Source organism: Dendronephthya gigantea, unplaced genomic scaffold (assembly GCF_004324835.1).
Source record: "Dendronephthya gigantea isolate DGI-Jeju-01 unplaced genomic scaffold, DenGig_1.0 000057F, whole genome shotgun sequence".
NCBI lineage: Eukaryota > Metazoa > Cnidaria > Anthozoa > Malacalcyonacea > Nephtheidae > Dendronephthya > Dendronephthya gigantea.
The window spans coordinates 762,535-786,192 of NW_021163067.1; the positions used below are offsets into that span (position 1 = coordinate 762,535).

General features: G+C 36.7%; 2 protein-coding genes across 2 annotated transcripts in view; one reads left to right on the forward strand and one right to left on the reverse strand.

The window, feature by feature from the left end:
• Positions 1–2,274: 2,274 nt before the first annotated feature.
• LOC114529531 (NADH-cytochrome b5 reductase 3-like) lies at positions 2,275–11,325 on the forward strand. The gene is made up of 9 exons (XM_028551347.1): positions 2,275–2,429; positions 2,538–2,687; positions 4,098–4,170; positions 5,421–5,527; positions 6,186–6,315; positions 7,447–7,527; positions 8,121–8,206; positions 9,127–9,226; positions 10,618–11,325. The coding sequence occupies exons 1-9, from the start codon at positions 2,415–2,417 to the stop codon at positions 10,788–10,790; spliced, it is 915 nt and encodes a 304-aa protein (XP_028407148.1). The 5' UTR covers positions 2,275–2,414; the 3' UTR covers positions 10,791–11,325.
• Positions 11,326–18,377: 7,052 nt separating this feature from the next.
• Positions 18,378–23,658, reverse strand: part of LOC114529534 (low-density lipoprotein receptor-related protein 4-like) — a 42,557-nt gene continuing 37,276 nt past the window's right edge. Inside the window, exons 30-36 of the mRNA XM_028551352.1 lie at positions 23,322–23,493; positions 21,661–21,765; positions 21,369–21,426; positions 20,736–20,794; positions 19,762–19,855; positions 19,588–19,669; positions 18,378–18,790 (exon numbers count right to left, since the gene is read on the reverse strand). Coding sequence (XP_028407153.1) covers positions 18,656–18,790; positions 19,588–19,669; positions 19,762–19,855; positions 20,736–20,794; positions 21,369–21,426; positions 21,661–21,765; positions 23,322–23,493 — 705 coding nt within the window. The 3' untranslated portion in view covers positions 18,378–18,655. The remainder of the gene's footprint in view (positions 18,791–19,587; positions 19,670–19,761; positions 19,856–20,735; positions 20,795–21,368; positions 21,427–21,660; positions 21,766–23,321; positions 23,494–23,658) is intronic.

Here is a 23,658-nt window from a genome sequence, read left to right on the forward strand (position 1 = left end):
TTATCTGTACATCATATATCTTATCTACATCTTCTATTAAAATTAAAATTATACTTTTGTCATCTCTCATATGATAAATTTAACCAAAGTAGAAAAATTAACATTACTTATATCAAAACTTTCTTCATTTCAAACAATAATGAACGAAACCTCAAGTGAAAGTTTCAGAAAAACAATTAATTGTATTATCAACTCAGACTGATACTTTTATAAATCATTCAATTCTTGTTGCTTTGTAGTACCAAAATTACATGCTTATAGACAGTACGTTTGAACTGTACTCTAGTTTTGCATATCTCAGTTTTTCACTTTTCTCCATCGCATGTTCGATCCCACCATTCGCACCTCGCAGATACATGTACGCTTAGCGTACCTATTTTCTTTAATTGTCGTATGTATGTTACTAATAAAAGTAATTTTTGCTGCCTTTAAAGTAACTTCACGTCATTCAGAGTCTCTTCAAAGTCATAATTACTCAAATACTGAACTTATTTCATCAACTGAAAAAAGTGAAAAGTGCGAATGAAAGTCAAGATCGCATTTTTCAACGAGCGTAGGTGACTCTAGCCAAATAACATGAACTGATAACTGATACCGCCAGCAGGATTGTTACAAGTCGTCAGATGTGGAATATGTTTTGTGGAAAGTCATCGGTCTCACGAGGGAAAGTAATAAGCCAGATAAGACCACCCTGTGCACGATTTCCTTTAAATGGGCCCAAAAATACCACCACTCAACTGTGTGTCTACCTCTCTTCAACTTCAGTCTTAAATAACAACTGACTGATGTAGATATTCTGATGTAGATCCAGGTAGTGTGCGTGGAGGTGTGCCGTGTGGGGATGTTACACCCCCAGTTTTGGCAAGCGGTGGTCGGTTAAACGCGACGTCGGTCGGTAATAGCGCAGAAACTTCGGTAGAATATAATTTTGCTCAACTTACTTGACAAGTAGTCTAACTCCTCTGCCTAATAATATTTTTAATTGAACAGGTCCTCAAAAGTTTGCCTGTAATGTCCAACCTCGTTCCCAGGGCCTTTTGGGACTTTATATGGGGGGTTCGGGCTGGGGGCGAGAAGAGGAAAGGCCCTGGGATCGGCCATTCAAAATACCCACATTCCGTGGGTATTTTGAATAAGCATAATTAATCATGAAATTTGCCTAGTATTTTCAAAATGGCGGCGTCACGTACAACGGATAATATTGTCGCATTAAAGCAAATTGGAATTGTACTATTTCGGAATAATTAGAAAATATTCCTAATTACACATAAATTTATAGGAAAAATCATTTAACCAATCAGAAGACAGAATCGGCTGGCCGATCCCAGGGCCCTTTTCCCCAACCCAGAATCAAGGTAAAAGGCCCTTAAAACGAGGTTGTGTAATGTCTAATCAACAATTATATACTATATATACACTTCTAAAACGCATAAATTTGAGGCTTCTCAGTCACAAATTCCTATCTCTAAGAGATAGGACTCAAGGGCGGCGGAACATAGTTTATCTTGGGGGGGTCTAATTTCACGAGGCGCCACCATGGTTGGCGGCGAGTGAAATTTTTGTTGGAATTTCAATGCTCTAGATCTTCGGAAATGGCCATTTAAGAGTCTTACTTGCCGCTTCCATCGTAGTTTTTCATGGACAAACACAAACTGAAAACGGCACAGCGCTCGCAGTGATATCTTCTACATTTGAAAAATCATCTCTTAAATTCTCAAAATAATTTCCAAACAAAATGGCGGTCCGATAATAATAACAATATACAACCACAAATATTCTGCTGTTAAAGACAACTATGAAAGATCAATTTACATTCACTTGATCCGTATCACAATATAGAATATCTTATTAGCATTTGATCATGATACGCCAGCGAGCATTAATTTGACGACTTCGTGGTAACGTAGTTTGTATATTTAATCTCCCATTCTGGCATTCTTCATGAAATTTTTGGGGGCTAAGCCCCCCCCCCCACTTCTATTTCTGGGGGTTTCTATAGCCCTCCTAGCCCCCCCCCCTATTCTGCCGCCCCTGATTATTAGGACTAATCAGATAAGACAAATTCTTATCTGATTAAATCCTAGTATTTCTACATTCCAATATAACCAGGGAGCAGCGTCTTCAAACAACTTAGCATCAAATGTGGTATAAATGTGGTATAAAATCACTATGACACTATCCAGCCTTCGTACAACCTCAAATAACCACAGGTACCACAATAGATTCCACAATAGTTATTGAAAATTCTTTGACAAAGTGGAAACACATTAGAAGGTCTTAAAGTCTATCAGTTTCTTCTTCAAAGTTCAAACCACTGATCTGGACCATATCTGGTTCAAACTGGTGCAAACTTTTATATGATCACAGTGCATATCGCTTTGGAGTCTCTTTAAACATTTTACAAGGAAATTAAAATGGATTCGACTAACGTATGTGTTTTTAACTATCCACAAGTGTATTAATTTAATATACTTCACCACTTGAGTATACAAAACCATGTAGTCACAGTGAGTTTTACAGTTTTACTCCATTTTTAGAAGTTGGCAGTGTTTATTGGACTTGGCATAGTTGGTACTACTGTCCTTCTTGTTGCTCTCCGAAAGTATTTCTCCAACAGCAGTGGCAAGAAGAGGCCGTTAGCGCTGAATCCAAATAAAAAGATTGCTTTTGAAATGGTCGAGAAGGAGGTATACCCACTGTATTTTTAAATACTATTTATTGTATGTATTTATTGTGTACCACTTGTAGCTATTTCTCTATATTTGAGCAAACTGAAATATGAAATAAAGACGTTCGTTTAGAATCATAGAAGAACTTTCAATGGTTCATATGGGTGCATATATCCTACGTGGAATAAAGACCCCTGTATCGGTGCTGTAGCTACAGTAGACTGCTTAATTACAAGGGGGTATTTTCATGTGTTCATGCTCACATATCATGCACGCCTAAAAACAAACAATATTGATATTGAATTAAACTTCTAGCTACGTCTCCATCCAGCTAAATTTTGCTCACTCCCTTTAATCAAGCAATTAAATTCAACACCCCCACTTCTACATCACCTTATTTTAAGCACCTTATTCAGAGGCTATATGTTTTAGCATCAGTCTATTTGAATCCTTCGAAACTGTGTGCATAAATAAAATTCACAGTAGAAAGCAAATCAATTCTATAGCTTGTAATAAATAGTCAAGAAGGACATCTTGTTAAAATACACAACACTATAGTAACTCCATATAAAGTGAGCATTTTCATTCAACGTTTCGACTTTATCTAGTCATCTGATGATGACTAGATAAAGTCGAAACGTTGAATGAAAATGCTCACTTTATTCTTCAGGAGTTACTATTGTTGTACATCTTGTTAAGTGTTAACAGAGAACTTATCACAAAATTAAACATACTTAAATATGTACAGCTGTAAGTTGGCGAAGTGGTTGGAAGAATGCAAATTGAAAATGGATTATAATTTTTAACAGGTGACAGAAGATGACACAGAATCCTATTTCTATAGTTTGTAGACTGAAAGTTTTTCTTAAAACTTTGTCACTCTACATCAACTATAGTAGGGTTTTAATTCATGTTGTCCAACCAAGCCAATTAAGGCATATAAAAATTAGCTTTGTTAGGAAAATCAAACTTAAATTTGCACCCTTTAGACAATCAAAGAAGGTTAAGGTTATGCCACTTTTTAAATATAGTACATCTGCATTATAAGCTTCATAATTAACATGGTATCTATGGATTCAAAGCTTTCATTGGCTGAACACTAGTTTGCATTGACTATCTCCTAAAAAATAATACAATAAATTTCTAGTTACAGGCCTTAAATCCAGGTGAACAAAAAATAATATGCTAATTATGTATACTAATGTATCAAAAAGATTGTTAGGCATGAATTCCAGTCGGATAACCTAATTATATTAACAACTATACCACATATGTAAACATCAACTTATAACTTCTTGATTGAAACTTACATTTGCCATAGGCTAGCATGTTATCAGAATGCACAAAATTGTACATCCCTGAGGTAAAATCCATCCCTGGTATACAATTTGAAACAATGAGATATTGAATTTCTCTCTTTACAATTAGGCCATAAGCCATGATACCAGAAGATTCAGATTTGCACTTCAAACACCGAATCACGTTTTGGGTCTTCCAGTTGGTAAGTTACCAGACAGACTCTATAGAGACTTGCGCCGATAATAATGCGGATAATCTCGAATTATATCACAATTTCAAGTATTGATCACGCGATTACAAAAATTTCGATATTCGATCAATTTTGGTATTAATGAAGCATTCTCAAGCCAGCGTCGTTATCTCAGAGGCAAAGGTTTAGTTCCGTCTATTTTTTCCAGACTAAAAGAGAAATGACTGAGAACTCGCTACATCGTTAAACTTTCCTGCTTTGTTTAAAAAGTTGTCCGATTTCAGGGATGTAGTATTGCCTATTCTGATTTCACTTTTAGAGGCTAGCTTACACGTTTTTCTTCGACTTTAATCATTTTTCTTTTTTAAATTAGACATCTGATTTGGAAAACGTTCCAATATATAACAAGTAGTGTCTTCAAACAACTTCGCATCATTTGCGGTATAACAACTGCCTAAAATTGACACAATTTCAACGTTTTGACGTAGGGACCTTTGTCAGGGAAGTTTATTTTTGGCAGTTGTTGATACCACATTTGATGAAGTTAATTTGAAAAACATTGAAAGTAGAATGAGTCCTACACGATGAAGTATAAATGCGGAACTGCAACCAATTAAATTGAACAAAAAAGACGAGAGCTGCCAAGAGTGAGGGAGACACACTGAAAACAATTTGCCCCGGGTTTCCCGGGGCCCCTAAAATATCTATGGGGAAACTATAGGAATAGAATCAAAATATTGTTTGAAATATGTATAGTCCTCTTTCCAGAAGAAAATAGTAAGTTTTGCTACATAGTTTGGGAAATGCATTTTATTATTTTCGATATTTCACTATGAAAAGTCTTACCATAAAGACGAAGTAGGGCGATTGGGAGCAAAAACGTTTTGCTCTTGGCTCTTAAAATTTCTTTGGTTCGCTAAAAGAAGGAGCGAGTCGAATACGCCAGTAAGAACGTCGAAAATGATCACATGCGACAACGATTCACTCCGATTGGTCAAAATCCAAAGGGGCAATTCCTAGGAGAAAAGTCCAAAAATTCAGAGAATAATCTCGCCCGAAAAAATCCCCTCAAACTATCAGCTCGACTAGGCACTTTGTCACAATTATTTGTCATCATTATCTTTTACAGGTTTAAGTACTAAAATATCTTCACTTTATCGAACATTTAATTTGAATATGTGCTGTCAATTTTTCACTCTCTTTTATAGACTATAGACCCGGAACTGAGAAATGCCTGTAATAGTCTTTCATTGTCATTTTAGGTAAGCACATGTATTTAAGTGCGAAGGTTAACGACAGCCTAGTAATACGACCATACACTCCTGTAACTTCTGATGATGAAATTGGATATTTTGATCTCGTTATTAAGGTAATTTAGTTGGTAGCTATATTGCCTCTGTGTACACGATCAATCGATTGATCCACTTTGTTGCATGAAAATGTGTTTTTAAATCGAGGATTTAATATAATATGTGGAAATTATTGTCATACATGGTTTTCGACTGCTTTTCTGTGGTGTGTGTGGATTATCTGATCTTACGGATCTGCAAACTGTTCTGTTTTTATGTATTCAAACCCCTGACAACTCTAGTATTTAGCGTTCTTGTTCGTCGTATTCTTATGCAGTGGATAAGTATTTCCAATTCTAACCTTTTTGGCAGAATTTTGTTATGAAATTCAAAGAGATTGGCATGTTCCTCATTTTACGCTTTTTTACTATAATTATATATAGCTATCAATCAACCAAAAAACATCTTCACTTGCATTACAAGTACTGTACATCATAAGGTCTGTTCACACGATCCAATTTAGGTGAATGATTCAATTCACTTCTGATGGATGATTAATAGTCTGTTGACTTGCAATGTATATGGGCAGCAAATCCACTGAAGCTAATGCAGCATTGTTTTATCGATAACACACTACATTCCATACGTCAGAAGTGAATTGGATCAAGCAAAACATTGGATTGTGTGAACAGATCTTAGTTAATATGTTAATGTGACATGTGGCATGTATTTGTGTAGGTTTATTTCAAAAATGTTCATCCGAAATTCCCAGACGGCGGTAAAATGTCGCAGCATTTGGAACAAATGAATATTGGGGATACCATTGATGTCCGTGGACCTTGTGGTAAACTCGAGTACGAAGGAAAAGGTATCAGTCAATTGTCACACATACTGTCACTTCTTACATTTCATGCGTAACTACGTAGAATGGCGTCACATGCGTAACTACGGAGAATGACGTCACATGCGTAACTACGCAGAATGACGTCACATGCGTAACTACGAGAATGACGTCACATGCGTAACTACGCAATAGGCGTATTTACGCATACGTCACAACCAAATCAACCAAAACGTCACTGCCAAATCTTTTTGCATGTCACGTTACACTAACCCATGGTGTACCCCTGCCAGACTCACCCATCATCGCCCGAAGCATATCTACGCAAGATGACGTCATACATCTGTGCTGCAAAATAATTATGCTGCAATTTCATAGACAATTACATAATTATAACGCTGTCAAAAATTTATATTCAAAATATGAAAAGTGATACAAGAGTTGATCAGCTTGATTATTCATTGCAAAATAATCGCCTCTGTGACTGACATCCATGTATGCTTTTCGAATGCATTTTTGACTGGCTGTTTCTTGCGTACTGCAAATCGTCCAATTTCATATTGAAACGCACGTTGTTACATTATACATGCTCATGTATACGCAGAATGCAAAATGGAATGCATTCCTTTATACCTTTTTATTTGACCCTTCTCTCTCTGCACCCGACTCCCTGTACCCAACCTGAAAGATTTATCCTATTTAGCTACCCTTTGATTTAGTGTCAAGTGTTTTATGCTCGTAATTAAACTATACACATGCACATGTCACAAGCTTATCTCGATACTGTTCGTAATCTTTAGTCAAAGAGAAACCTGGCTATTGTCAACTTAATTGTTTTACGGCTGTAGTCACGTTTCGTACGCGTCACGTTTCTGTTGTCAAAATTGTTAAGCAAGTATAGGTGTTAATCGTTGAAATAATAGACTGGTCAACTGCTTCCTCGTCGAGCATGTTGTTTCGAACAGTTTTTGCATTATTCTATTGAAATAATTAACGCTGACCTATACATACCGCACGAACGTGACCAAAAATTTTCCCACTTACATTGCATGCATGCATTTTGCTTTATTATACCTTGTTGTCACTATCATGAACAAAGATGAACTATATAACAGTGTTGTCCAATAGTGTAGCGACATGTTAAATTGTATATTTAAGGACAGTTTTCTATCGAGGAAGCAAAAGACAAAGTGGTGACGCGTCATTGTCGGCAGTTGGGCATGATTGCGGGGGGAACAGGTACAGTACTGTATATAAGCCATATTAATGCATCAGCACTCATTTTTCACACGGTCTAAAAGTGCACGTAATTAAGAGTTAGAGGAGAATATTTTTAATTTATCCTGGTTAGGCTTGTTTCAGACGTCGAACATTTCATGTGCCGAACCTAATGTTAATTAAGCTCATTTGTATTCGATTCAGCACATGAAAAGTTCGACGTCTGAAACGGGCCTTATTTTATACTTCCTGCATGTAAAGACAGAAAAACAGTAAAACATGAAAGTAAAACGTGGATTATTGTAGTAATAATTAATGTTTATGAATGCAATAGTGTTATTCATAAGGTGAAAGATAGAATGTTTTAGCAACGACGCGACGCAGAGTATTACTTACAAATAGATTTAACGTTATTGAATTATTTATTAAGTAAACAATTTGTGTTCATAAAGTTTATAATAATATCATAATCTGAATACTTATCTGATTTACCTATTTATCCGATATTTGTAGGGTAAAAGTTCAATAAATTTACATAAATCTGCATGTTTAAATGCTGGCGACAGTCGCCATGTGTAAGTAAATATCGACGTATTTTTAATCTGATTATCCAGGTATTACGCCCATGTTGCAGATCATACGCGATATTTTGAAACACGACGACGATCAGACTCAAATGTCTCTGCTTTTTGCTAACCAGGTAAGTGAAGATAGGAAATCTTCTGCATGGTGTCGTGATGATCTCCAGATATTATACTTGAAAAATATGTTTCCGTTTTTAAAATGCAGAGAAAATACTATAATAATAATCCTACTTTTAAACTATCACCGCCCCAACCTTGATGACTATCTCTAAATAACTTAAATCATCACCACGTGTTTTTATTATATGTGGAGCTTTCGTTCCGTTAAACCGACTTGCATCAGTGAAAACTACTTAATATATACGTCATTTGAAAATCTACAAGTTACTTTACGTCATTTAAAGTTATCTAGTTGTACTGTACTATAGTGGATATACTATTAAAAAACTAAAGAACAGTCCAGGATTTGAACGACTTTATTGCAAAGAATTGGAGCGTTATTTGGTGTATTTGTATTTAGTGTACAAAACTGACTGGTCCTAAATTACCTAATGGTTTCCGTGTTTGGATCATTGAACTGTACACAAACTGGAACGATAACTCAGGAGGGAAAATTGAAGCCAGTGCTTTTTACTTTTTCTGAGCTATGAGCTGAAATACTTAACGCCAGCCGAAGGCGAGTGATTTTGCGAGCTTTTTTTAACTCCAGTTTGTTAACTAAAATAACAACAACAACTTAAGCTATAGTGTTCCATGCAAGTTTGATTTCCAAAAGTGAATTAAATTTCGTATTTAGATGCATGGTCTGATCCAAACACGGGCTTCGACCAATCGGAACCCACGGTAGCAATATACATGTTATTTTATAAACATATATCACAGGTAGAGGAAACAACAGTCATTTTTTAGACAAAAGTCTAAATTTTATTATGCGTCAGCGTGTACTTCCAATTTCGATTTTATGCTTATTAACAAGGGAAGGATCTTCGATCCTAAAGTAAATTTAAAATGATACATTCATTGATATTATTTATAGACAGAGAAAGATATATTACTAAGGGAAGAGCTTGAAGAAATCGTAGAAAAATTCCCGGATCGTTTTAAACTCTGGTACACCTTGGACCGACCCCCAGAAGGTATTTAGTGCATGCGTTGGTACATTTATAGAATACCGTGCCAATAGCGCATTATGTTAAAGATCTGTCAGAGGATCAATTTTAAAGTATAGAATTGCCTCGTTCTCTAAAAATAGATGTCCAATTCATGCATTAAGAAACACAAAAAAGGTACATTTATCTATGAGACTATAAGCCATTCACTGTTAAGGGTTGGGTTGGCAGGGTATTCTATAACTGCTCCCATGCGCTTATATCATAGAAATAATAGATATAGAATGCGTACTTATCACGAATACGTGTCCCACTTTTTTTTCATGCTGTGCTCGCGAGGATCGGAGTGAGATATTTTCAAAAAAATATAATTCAATTCAAAATATAATAAATAATTCAATTCTTTTAATTCAAAACTTAAGTTTTGGATAAAGGCATATTACAGTCAACTATTAGCACACAGAGGCAAAAATGCCAAACCCAGTTCGGCATTAAGTTGCAGAACAGAAAAAAAAACCCAGAAAAACAGAAAAAGCGACAATCGAGAAAGAGTCAATTTTCACCGTTTAGCACACAAAAACAAACCACCGGCTTATCCCCATATATTCATTGTTTTGTAGGAAATATATAGTTAGAGAAAAATGTCGACTAAAATGTTGACAGCGAAGCAGGACTCCATTTTTTCCGTATTATGACTTTCGCTTGAAACAAGATTGATCTAAAGCTAGGAACAGCTATCAGACTCCATCCGTCAATTCATGAAACAATGTAGTTAAAACCAAAACCCATTAATGCTCCCGTGCGTGACAAAACCAAAACAAAAACAAGCTTTTCTCTCAATCCATAGACAATCCATCGTCTATGCTCAAACTCACTCATATATCTCGCTCCTCGTAACCGCGCCCAAAAAACTCATAACAATCGGCTGTATTCTCAAAGCACATGCACTCAAACTCAGTGAGTGGGAGATCTCGATCACTTTGTAACGATTCAACGACGGTATTTCTACTTTGATAAGAGCTTGATTTTCAATGTTTTAACCTTTAAGTCTACCATTTCCATTTTTAACAAAGGCGAATGTGTAATAAAGCTCTCTTTTCACTCTTTTTACAAATATAAATCTTAGAATTATATATACATTTAACATTTAAAATTCTAAAAACTGTTACCAGCAGACAATTAATTAAAATATAAAAGAAAATATACTCCCTAGAGCAACATATTGTACAACCAATATTTGAGTTTTAAAAACCAGACGTTTTATCACGGCACCCGTTCCTTAATTTGTCTGGTTTATAAACCAAATCTTGGGTGTATACTTTCTGATGTCGTTTTTCGGAGTATGTTTTTTCTAAAAATTCTAAATAATCTGCACTAACTATATCTTCCAGTACGTCATCTCTGTATCTTTTTTGTAGGGTGGAAATACAGTAGCGGTTTTGTGAGTGCTGACATGATCAAAGATCATTTGCCTTCTTCTGGAGATCAGACTCAAATCCTTATGTGCGGACCACCGCCTATGATCAAATACGCTTGTTTACCGAACCTTGAAAAGTTGGGTTTCACATCTGATATGTACTTTGACTTTTAGAATTGCTAATTGGAATGCACGATGATATTCAGTGAAGTATCCATCGTAAAGTGCATTTAAGTCAATTCACCGAATATTTTTATGTATAATTATTGGTATTAACAACAGAGAGTTACCTTTATACCCCAATATTTTCATGGCTCCACTTCCGGATCCGGTCTAATAAAACACTGGATACTGGTCTAATAAAACACTGGATATAGCCTTTTTTTCTAAAAATAACTTGTTCAAAATATTTAGCGGCTAAACGAATCAAAACTCTTGATCTATCGTTGATACGTTTGAACCAATCACGTTCAGTTACTTAAATCCGAGTAAGTGTTACGTCACCGTACACGATAAAGCCCGCAGTTGAGCAGACTGAATTTTCCCAGTTTAATTTCCGGCCCCCTGATTCAGTCTGCGAGCAGGCTATTCTGAAACGCGATGAGAAAAAGAGCGACCTCGTTGATCGAGAGCTCACGTGACAACTTGCTAATTGCTTGTCCGACCTCCTCTGACGCTGTTTATAGTTAAAGTAAGTATAGGTATTAATATAATTGCATGATATTAAGGTTGTCTTATACCAAAATTTTTTTTCTTTTATTTTGCTAAATATAAAAATATTTACATCCCATATTGCAAGCCTAGTTACTCTGAGTGAAGAAAAAGACTTGTATGAATCTTCAATCACTATAGTTACCCAGACCAGACACACCCAATGGTGGAAAATAGACGATTTTTGTAAACACGATTACAAATTAGGTTTTAACTCTAGAACGATGGAATTTAACAATTAAACAAGACTTACCTGGAAGTTGAAGTTTGATGGTAATTCTACCAAATTATTTAAGTACAGGAGGGTTAACATGAGATGCGCACACACCGCCACGAGATCAGTCTTAAAAGAACATTTTGGGTTGACGAAATTCCAAACACATAGCATATAGCCTGTAAACGTACAACTTGTACATAGTAAAATACAATGATGACACCTTCCAGTGAAGGGCGGGAAGGGTTATATGGGCATGTTAGCCCTCCTGTACTTAAATAATTTGGTAGAATTACCATCAAACTTCAACTTCCAGGTAAGTCTTGTTTAATTGTTAAATTCTACCAAATCATTACGTACATCCGGGCTAACATGAGATTTTAAAGCAGGAAACACAAAATGGTACACAACAAGTATGCATACGTAATATAATTAGAGAATCGATAAACAAGTATCAAGGTAAATATCACACTGTGAATAATTAGGAATGTTAATGAAAGTTACTGCAAAACAGCGACACTCATTTGATTTGTGATGGCCACAGACAAGCGTCGGAACGTGGATTCCTCAGCCCAGCCCGCAGTTTTCAGAATCACATATGCCGTAACTGACGTAGCTGCCTTGCTCGCTGACGCACATCGAGTACTGTGAGCAGAGAAGGACTGGGTGTCGATACCAGACTGCTGTAAAACTGCTTTAATCCAACGACCAATCGTACTAGAAGTGACCGCATTGTATGGCTTGATGAACGAGACGAAAAGCGTGGCAGAGGCTCGGAGAGGTGCATTCACAGTCAAAGAACACTCTAAGGTTGTATACACACAGTTCGGGTACACTGTATTTATAAAGGCGAAGATTACTGAAGACTTTCCCTTGGCGATCTTGTTTCACATGATCTGTTAACGCAAAGTCATAACAACTGTCCGTTTTTTGCATATGATCCGCCGATATATCCAATAATGTTAATGTTTGACATCTTTGGCCAGTTGTTAAGGCAATTAGCATGACTAACTTGTACGTAAGTTCCTTCGTAGAACACCGCTCCAACGGCCATAAGGTATTCAAGTGATCAAGAACTTTATCTACTGGCCAAATCGTAGTATATTTCGCAACAGGCTTTCGTTCGTTGAAGACTCCTCGAAGATAGCGACACACTAGAGGATGCTGTCCCACTGGTTTATTATTTCCGGTTAAAACAGACTGTAAGTCCAAATTAGAAATGGCTGACCGTGCCGTATTTAGAGCTGAGTAACTCAAACCCTGCTCAAACAAACTTTGAGAAACTGCAAAACGCAGATCACAGTGGGATGCAAGAGATCAATCTGCCGTTGACAACAAAATGTTGCCCATTTGTTAATGTATGTGTTGTATTGTTTATGGGTCGATGGTCTCCAGGAGAGCATGCATGATAACATTGGCAGCGTCCGTTGGAACGCCAGACTTCCCTGATATTTCCCTGATATTTTGCAAACCAGAAGACTGAGTTTGTTGTGTAGAGAGTGAGGCCTCGTCAGGGTTGGATGTATCAGTTGAGACCTGTTGGCTTTCACAAACGAGGAACTGCTACTAACAGATGAAGTACCGAGGAAAACATCGGTTGAATTGGCCAGAGAGGGATAATCAAAATTCCTGAGGCTTCTTCTTGGATTATTTTGTGAACACACCTAGACAAAAGACAAAAAGGGGGAAACGCGTAAAAGAAAAATGCAGAGTCGACAGTAAATGCATCAACGTATTTCGCTATTGGATCTGGCTTCCAGGAAACGTAATCCTCTAATTGAGCATTAAGCCGGCTAGCAAAAAGGTCGATATCCGGGCAACCAAAAAGGGCGACAATACTATTAAAAACGCTACGGGATAACATCCATTCAAGATCTAGGTTTAAATCCCGAGACAAAAAATCCGCATCTGTATTACTTTTACCTGGGACCTTTACCAAATATTATGCCAATAGCCCAAGTCCAGATATCCTGTGTAATAGCATTACATTCTAAAGACTTACAGCCACCCATGGCATTGATGTAACTTACAGCTGTTGTGTTATCACACATAATCCGAACATGGATGTTACGGATAAATTGTATCAAGGAGGATAATGAAAATTTAATAGCCAGCAATTCTAACACGTTTATGTGCTTTATATTTTCTGATGCTGACTCCGAGATGTTCGTGCCCCCCAGCCTAAACTTGGCGCATCAGTGTAAAGAAAAATGTCTGGTTGATCATGGTGGATATTCTTTGTGGCTAATCGAACATTCTCAAGCCAACACTGAACTTCAGTAAAACTTAACGGTGACAAGGTCATTTTGGCCTCGAAATTTCCTAAACTTTGCTTAAGGCAATGGTCCTTATTAGATTCTAAATTTCGTTAATGCAAAGGGCCAAACTCTACTCCAGGAAATGATGAAACTATTTTCCCGATAAAAGATGCGACCTCGCGAATAGTAAACTGCTTTCCAGGGCATGAAAAAGTCTGACAGAGCTTATGGAGGCTATCCCGCTTTCTAGGCGTAAGACATACTGTCATATGAACAGAATCGATAATGAAACCTAGGTATTCTATTGTTTGAGAAGGAATTATCCGAGATTTGTCCTGGTTAATACGAAGCCCCAATTTAGACAGCATCTCAACTGTATGTAAAATAGTTTCTGCACACTCGACTGCAGAGAGGTAAAGGGAATCATCAAGATAAACTACACAGATATGACCAAACTGACTGCGCAAAGTAGCAAAAATTGGTTTCATAACTTTAGTGAAAATCCTGGGATTACTGGTTAGACCCATAGGTAAACAGGTGAAAGTGTACAATTGGCCTTTCCACAAAAATTTCAGATATTTTCGATGCTCGACAGCTACGGGAATAGAGTAGTAGGCATCTTTTAAATCAATAGAAGTCATGTAACAAAATGGTTGCACCAGTTAATGGCGGTTTGAAGAGTATCAATTTAAAATGGTGATAAGAAACTGATTCATTTAACTTTTTAAGATTAAAAATTACCCTATATGACCCATCTTTCTTCGGTGTGACAAAAATGGGAGATAATATCTCACCAGGCTCAGAAATAGATTTCGTAATAATTCCCTTCTTAATAAATTTTTCTATCTCCGTATCAATAATCTGGCATTCCGCTACAGAAAAAGTACTAGGTGGGCGGATACTATTAATATTAGGTTCAGGATCATGGTCAAACTCAATATGACAATTAGTTACAGCATCCAACACAAAAGGATCACTGGTAATTTCTGCCCACGCATGGACATGTTTCTGAATGCCACCTGCTACAAAAGGGTTGATTAGACAAAAGATCCATACACGACTAGTATAATTCGCTTACCTTTGTAGATTCAGTTACGTTTATACCCTTGGTTTTTGGAATCTATTGGACGGCGGTGGTCGAGGTTGCCCCCGACCTGCGCCTAAAAAAGGACGAGATGGTCTTTAACTGCGCATGTTGCGGTCTTGTGATCCAAAACGACTTTGCAGTCTTGAACCACGCCCAGAAGGTGGTCTATAAGGTTCAAATCGTCAGTTCGAATGGACTCTGCCACTCAATTTGTTGGATTTTGTCAAGTCTTCGACTTCTTTGTTGAGATCATCACCAAACAAAAAAGTGGAAATCGAAGTGGAAGGATTACATAAAGCAACATATTGCTTGTTGAGGTCTGGACGTAGCAGGTCTCTTCGCTTTAGATTGAACTCTTGGTTAGCAGAAAGTAGAAGGACGACTGCGTGGATGAGGCCATCCATAGGTTTTCCTTGTAATTCCTGACATGTGTGGAGGATGGCATAAATACCAGCCATCACCAAACCTTGAGTCTTCTGCAAGGCCGAGTCACAATTTCTAGTTTTCTTGACGAAGTTGCTGCCATATCTGTTTATTAATCTTTGGCGGTATCAAAAAGGACAATTTTCAGGTCGGAGGTACTTCTCTTGTAGCTGGGCCAGTTTTTCTTTGGGCAACTTGTCATTAATCAGTCCATTCACCAACTCAGCTAAATCGGTACTTAAAGCAAGCGAGGTTTTTTCTACGGGAGTAAACTCTTTTACCAACATTTTTAATTCTGTCTGGCCGTCCGCTGCTGCAGGTGTACTCAGGGCATCAACCTTCTCTGCTAGCGAAGCTCGAGACTCTATAGCACTCCCCGCCTCTGATGCATCGTGGTCGTCTTTTCCTAGCACCGCCGAATTTTGAAGCAGATCGCTTTCCTCATTGTTTCGAGATACAACGTCCTCGACGACTTCAAAGTCTGTGTAGACTTGATCAATAGATGATTTGACTTGAGATAATATCTCATTTTTCGCTTCAGAGAGCAGACTGGTAAACATTGTTTTAAATTGAGCCATAGTCGATGGTTCACTTATGTCCGTAGGCGACGAATCAGCCATATAAACTGAAAACATTCAAACAAAACTGAACCTGCTACTTTTATTCACGTTCTCGAACGCGACACAACAGCAGTAACGCCGAAGCAGTATAACACGTTATACTCTCAACAGTAGGTAATATACAAAGCGGAGACACGTCTCCCCAGACAAAACAAAATTGAAATATTCGCTAGGCTCAGCAATGCATTGCTGAAGCGTCTAGTGTAACACGTTACATAGTAAAATTCCGCAATTATCCAAAGATAGAATGGATAAAGGAAAAAACGCTGCTTTCCAACAATAAAATGGATAAATACCTGAATAAAACTCGAAGAACAAGCGACGATTTGAGCAAAATAAAAAACGTGACCGATCTCACGGCGTAGATGAAATGCACTGATCTCGTGGCGGTGTGTGCGCATCTCATGTTAGCCCGGATGTACGTAATGATTTGGTAGAATTGGTTTTATTTCATTCTAAATATTTTTGCCTTGGAGCTGAACTAGAATAAACAAGACGCCTGTTCTGGCGTTAACTCCGGTGTGCCGTGCACGTGCCAGCAGGGGCAACTGCCCTCCCCCCCTTGCCTTTTACCAGCAGGGGCAAAAATGCCCTTTCATTTTAAAAGATTAATCACATTCTATATCCGAAGTAGAAGTGTCACAAACGAGCATCAAGAATAACACAGACACAGAAAATATCTTGGAAAGAGAAATCACGACGATACGAAGTTCAATTGACGATGTTTTTCAAACATTCTTGGACCAGGAACTGGTCCCTAACCGCTGCTAATCTTCTTCTTCTTGTTGTTGTTATGGGGCGACGCTCTTTAAAAAAACCCTAAGGCTCTATCATTACTTGTTTGCTCGAAATGAAACTTGGCACAATTATTCTAAGCAATATTCCGCATCGATTGACGGAGTTCGAATTTTTACTTTTGACCTTTGAAGCAAGTTACAAGCAATTCTTGATATATTTGCAGCAAATAATATATACATATCATTATTATTCAGCCTATATACAGGGTGTCCCAAAAAAAAGTCCCCGCTATTGAAATGAAGCTTTTGTTGGAATTTGAATGCATGATCAACGCAGTAGTGTGTAAATAGCATATTTATTAGGTTGAGGCATTCAAATAAAGCGTCTTGCTTTCAATTGGGTTTATCATAATATTAAGGCAATCAGATTCAAACAAAGGCTTGATTTCAATAGAGGGGACATTTTTTTGGGACACCCTGTATAAGTAAACGTAAACGATTAGAAAGACATTGTCCTCTCCATTGTTATAAATACAATGCAGTTCAGAAATTAAACTCGGTTACGCAGTTCCTGGTCCACTATAGTACGATCGTACTTGTTTATTAATGCGCCGCTATAGAAGTGCCCTTTCACCAAAATCTGCCCCCTTTGCCCCTCGCATCGTTTGGGCGTCTCTGATGATACGTTCGATCACTTTGTCTTAAACTTTGGAATTCGTGCTTATATTAAATCTTCAATCCTGTGCAAATTAACTGCGACGTGTCAACGCGCCTGTAAACGACCACATTTTGTTAAACCGCGAAATAGCAGCGATATTATTAAAATAGGACCAGAATCTGCATGTATTAAATATAAACCTAATCGAACATCATCAAAAAAACGTTTTATTTTTATTTTTTTTTTTTTTATTTATTTTAAACGTTTTAGTTTTTCTTGGAGGAATTGCCGTATCATGCGAGCGAAATCGAATCGCGCATCGGAAATTAGCCAAAGCTGTGCACCACAACTCTTGGGAGACCCTGGGGCGTAGATAAATACGGTCACATACACATTTCAAATACTAGTATATTTCGCGCCAGACACACCCGCGACGAGAAAAAAAAACAACAAAACAAAACCGAGGCGAATTTTCAACTCCGTCGCTGACGCAAATACTTGACCAGTATTTGCAAATTATAAATATAAAAATTCTACGACCAATCTGAAATAGCCAATCGCTATTTTACTTAGAACGGAATACAAAACTTTTAGTTCACCTCCGCGTGCCAATTGTCTTTAGAGACAACCATGAAAATTTTATCAACTTAGCTGTATTACTTTTTGAGTTATCGTGCACGAAAGTAAGGGGAACGAGAATTTTAGTTTGCTAGGAAAAGCGACGAAAAAAGTTTTGCATTTATTCATAAATTATACAAGGTGTCTCAAAAAAACCGAAAACTATTGAAATCACCTATAACAATGTAATTGTTAGAGTCTGAATGCCTAAGCACTCTGTTGGCGAGTTTTCAATATTTTCATTACATTAGCCTGCGTGCTGTCTCTACAGAAATCACTTATACATGCAGTAAGTAATTTCTGTAGAGACTGTACGTAGGTTATAATTACATAATTATGCTTGGATACAACGTCGTGGGATGAGTTAATCGGATGTTGTTTTGAAGAAACAACTTAACTTCTTTATTTAAAAACACACTGGTAAAAATTCTCTTTTATAACTAGTTTAGATGACTTTTTCTTAGTATTATATAATATACAACTCTTTATACCCTACGATATAAGAAATATTTTCTGTGAAATCTAATTAGCGTCTGAGTTAAAAGTTTGTAGTTTAACAAGTTATTTTATTCAAAATATTTAGACACATGCTAAAAATTGTAGCCTATGTTCGCACATATCATTATATAAGCCGGTGACTACAACTTAGCACAACTATGTAATTAAAATTTGTGTTTTCTCAAACAAAAGTCGTTTGCTTTTTTACATAGAAACTACACTTCAGAAATAGCAAGACACGGATCTCTTTCCTCTTCCTGCACAATGGAAGGACTTGATCTTGTTGATAATTGTTCCCGACGTTGCGACGAAATGGTCACAAGTGGATCATTAACTGTGTCTTCTTTGCTCTGCAACGATCAGTGAAAAAGTTCGCTTTATTTTCTTTTGAGTTGGGCAAAAGAAAGATTAAAGCGCTACTCTTCGAATGATGGATAAAAAAATTGAAAAAACTTTAAATTTATTAAATTTAAAAAAAATCGGGGGAAAAAGGCAAAAAGAATGAAAAAAACGTGCTTCGTGTTTCCGTTGAATATGCGCTGTTGCCATCGTAACATAATTTGGTGACGTGGTAACATGAAGGTGAAAATTCCTACCCTGTGTCACGTAAGGTAATGGTTTTTGAATCTCATTTAGTCATCGGTGTTGACTTTGGCAAAAATCCTGGGGAGCCATCTCAATCGTGTTAAATTTGAGCAGATAATCCTCACATTTGACAAGACACAAAGCTTTTCGTTAAACCAACGCAAACAGACTCCGAAATGTATCGTCAAACTTTGTCAAGCTTTGTTAACAATTTTTAGGCAAAGCCAATCAGAATGCCTACATATTAAATACTTCATGTAAAATGGTAAATAATGTACCTTTTTACCGGAAGTAGTCAAAATTTATGCATTCTGATTGGGTTACTAAATATGTAAACAACTTGCTGAATTGTTGATAACATGCAGGCTGAACAATATAATCACCCGATTAGATACTCTAACAATTATCCGTTAGGATATTTAACAATTAGTCGCCGGAAGCAAGGTGATTACAAGATTGCTTTGACTTCGTAATAATTACAAAATCGGATGTTCTTTTAAAGATTACTTGGGGTTTTGATACTTTTCAGGTTTAATAAATTATTATAATTGAGAGGACCTACCGTTGTACGCTTGTTTTCAAAAGTTACTCTTAACGCCATCAGTTGTTTTTGCCTTCTTTTGCTTCTACGTGATTTGAAACGCCTAAACGGATAATTTTGATATAATACCATACAGAAAACATTATACCATCATAGGAAAAATACTACAATAAGATATAACTAAAGCTATCTTACCGATAGCAAAGAAATATCAGGATAGTCATGGTTAAAACAAAGACCAAACAAACAATCCCTGCGACAATATATGCTATCGTCATCGATTTCCTTCCTGAAAGAAACATTTAAGATGAGTTCTTAAAAAGATATTTCAGTCCATTTCAAAAAAAAAAGTTAAGCCTAAAAACTGATTCGCACTAACTCAGGGATTTAGGTCATATTAAATACTCCCTTCCAGTAATTACGTCACAACTTTACCGTTTCCAGTTTGGTATTACCCAGCTTAAATGAAACAGATTTCAAGTTTTACTCTCACGAGCTATGTGCAAAGATGTAAAACAGCCTTCTTGAAAAAAAGCGTAAGAAAGATTTTTTTATTTTGAACAATAAAAAATACCGAGCCTCGTTTTCGTGGTTTGGCGTATTACCACATTTTTTGGTTTTTTGTTTTACTGTTTCGTGTTAAGGCGGTTCTAAACTGGAAACGGTAAAGTTCCAAAATGCTCCCTAGCGCCGGCGGAGGAGTTGTCAAAGTTTGGTGTTCGTAGAGTTTCATTGGCGTTCTTTCCCATGGGAAATAACAACTTTATTCAGGTGTGGCGCACCTGGACATGCGACCTTTAGACTGTTCATCCATTTGATTTATGAATAGATATTTCATTGTTTACCTTGTTACTTATTTACCGAGACCTCAGATAACGTTATGTTTTGTGGACCCTCGACTGTCGATATTTCATCCGGCGAACGGGTTCACAAAGCAATGAAAACATAACGTTTTCTTCGATCGCGGTAAATAAGTGTTATTTGTACACGTTTTGTTTACATTCTGAACTGTTATGTTTTTTTGAATACGACGAATTGTCTGCGTATGTCTGCAATTGATACAAAATTTGCAAGCTTAGCGCGAAGATATTTCTGGCACTTTGCAACACTTTGCTTCCAATTTCCAAGCATTTTACTGTAAACTCCACCTATAAAGAGCTTGTATTTACCTTTTCTAAAATTCACAGTGATATTAGTACAGTTATCATCACCATTAGCCATTGTGCAACTATATGGATTAAAAAATATGAATTCACTGAAGAGCAATCTAATAAGATGGTTAATTTTGCACATTTAGCACATTAAGATCTGAAGTACGTTTGTAGCAAAAGGGGAAAATATATGCCTAGCAATACGCATGCAAAGTGAAACTGAATCTGGACTGTTTTCCGAAACGACAACGAACTGAGACGACATTGCGTCAACAGAGGGGGGTTCTTAATAGCCGGGTTCCCGGCAAAAAGGGTCCAGTTTTACAGCGTCCATAGTATGCAAATGAAATGAATATATTAAGAGCTACAAGCCAACAGCCTAATGAAACAGGCATTATAGATGTATAATTTTGGAATGTCTACTTGGAACATTTTGGGCGTCTCACGGCAGCCATGCTGAAACGTGATACGCGCGTGGTTTCTTGCCATATGGGCTAATTGGCTAAATACATAAAGCTTTAAAGGGTTGCATCGAGTGAAGTGCTAAAAATTATAATTTAAATACATAAAGATAGTATTTTTACTCCTATTTTCGAACACCCATGCGACTATTGTTACTGATATTTCCCTCTGTCAACTTAGTAAGCATACCTTCTGGAGGGTTGTATACTTCTCTGTGTTGAAATAATTTTTTTAACCACACATGAATCTAGATAAAATAATGCGAATATCAGTTACGTCGCATTACTATACATATCCACAATTCTTCTCTCATTAGCCATGCTTCATTATCAAATTATGCACTAAACTTTAATATTATGTTTTAAAATGCTTTTATTCTTTCTGGATTCTATAGTTGTTTTTTATGTCTCTCAAAATAGAACAAGAAAACTTTAAGAAAAAAGGAAATGTTCCTGCGTCACCACAATTATAAACCTCTCACCTCTCAGATGTAATATTTTATCACAAACGGTAGCACATGATCGACCATTGGGTTTAGATAGGCAAATGTTGGAGCAGTTTCCATTCATGAAGCATGGACTTGTAACTAAAAAATAAGAATGGATACATTCATATAAATCATTCAAATGGTATAGTGGAGCTATGTGCTGAAGAGCGTTATTTATACTCTTCATTCCCTGATTTTTCGTCAATATTTAGTTTTCAAATAGGAAATATGTGTAAAGTGATTCTAGAAGAATAGCTTGAAATTAGATAAAAAGGTCATGCATCATGTAACCCCATACGAGTTCTTTACTTTTGGATTATAAATTAAGGTAAGATGGAAAAATAGAAAAATGTGCATTTGTGCATTGCTTCCACTTACTGAGAGTACTCTGACACAACTTCATACATAAAAATACAATTTAGCGTAGTCTCCAGGGCCCGGTTGTATCAAGCCCGTTTAGCTTAAACGGTGGATAAGTCAAAATTAAATAACACTCTACATCTCTCTTGAATGAGTCAACTTGAATATTATTCACTGAATTTGTTGTTGTAAACATTATCGTTGTATTAAGATTAACATTCAGTTTGCTTGCTGAATAAAACGATAGACTTGCTTTCTATTTTGAACTTAACCACCGTTTAAGCTAAACGGACTTGATCAACCGGCCCCAGAGCATTTTTAGAAAACATACAGTACATATCTTGTACATCAATTTGTTTGATGAAGATACAGTGCATGTTCTTAACAATAACCCATTAAATCAGCACTAACAGTTCATTATTCTATTATTCATTTCTATTCTCTCATTAATTGTTAATAGCATTTAATGACGTCTCAGTTCAGACACAGTTATTAGAATATACATGGTTTGGAGACTAGATGGAAGTACAATACAACTCCTTATCTATGTTATTGTCAAGGTTTATGCAAAAAATGGTTCCTTATCCGTCACATGTCTATTGTATTTTTGCCCAACTAACCAATAGCAATGGCTTGGCTTAGCTCCTCAACCGTGACTTGAACAACATGTTAATTCAGACCTTACTATTGGTTTATTTGTTCAAAATACAATGGACACGTGACGAATAAGGAACAATTTTTTCCCCGACATAGTTAATGAGTACTATTGTACTTCTATGTAGTCTCTAAACCATGTATATTTTATCAACTGTAGTTTAGGCAATACTGTATGTCATAATTTTGTTCCCATCAGCACCTTAAAGTGCATGTCAACCAATTTTTTTATTCCATAAATGGGAAGTATAGGTGGCCAATAATAAGGATTCGTTTGGTTTGGGATGATTTATATTTTTTCATGCCTTTTCTGACCCAATCAATTTTCATCAGCTTAGCATCATAATTAGCCTTTCTTACGATGACGAATGTGCCGCCATTTTGGGGGTACTTTTTTTTTAATTGTGAGCGCAAGACCTTGTTAGGGCGGCTGTCTTTAATTTTAGGCTTAATTTATTGTTCAAATGGTCTATTGACTCTTAAAAAATGCTTCTTACATTGCTATTATCAGTTCTTTAAACGCATTTGAGCAAAGTATCCCAAAATGGCGGATATTCGTCACCGTGAGAAAGACTATTCCTATCCTACTTCTTACAACCAAAAACTTAAAAAATAAAGGCAACGTTTATCCAGTTTCGCACCTGGTGTGGTCCTTCTTGTGAAAGCTGCCAAAGCCATAGGAATTTCCAGATCTTTCTCAAGAGCATTAACTTCTGCACCAGTCTCCTTGTGAGCATGCAGTAAAGCCCGCTGTCGATAGTCAGCCCAAAACACCTGAGATCCTAATATTGTCAGTCCGGACGCATAAACACCCTGAAATTTTAAATTCAAATTGCTAAAAATAATGCAACAGGGATATTTTGTTTTAAAAAATTGTTTCCGCACTAGCCACATGCATTCCGTGCTCTGTATAGACGAGTGGTAGCCATTGAATTATCCACACCCTAAATGGGACCATTGTTTGAATCGGAATTTGAA

Excerpts from the sequence above, each read along its gene's own strand:
- LOC114529531 (XM_028551347.1), top strand. Across the intron at positions 4,171-5,420 it reads CGTTTTGGGTCTTCCAGTTG|GTAAGCACATGTATTTAAGT; the intron begins GTAAGTTACCAG and ends TTGTCATTTTAG. Across the intron at positions 6,316-7,446 it reads ACTCGAGTACGAAGGAAAAG|GACAGTTTTCTATCGAGGAA; the intron begins GTATCAGTCAAT and ends TGTATATTTAAG.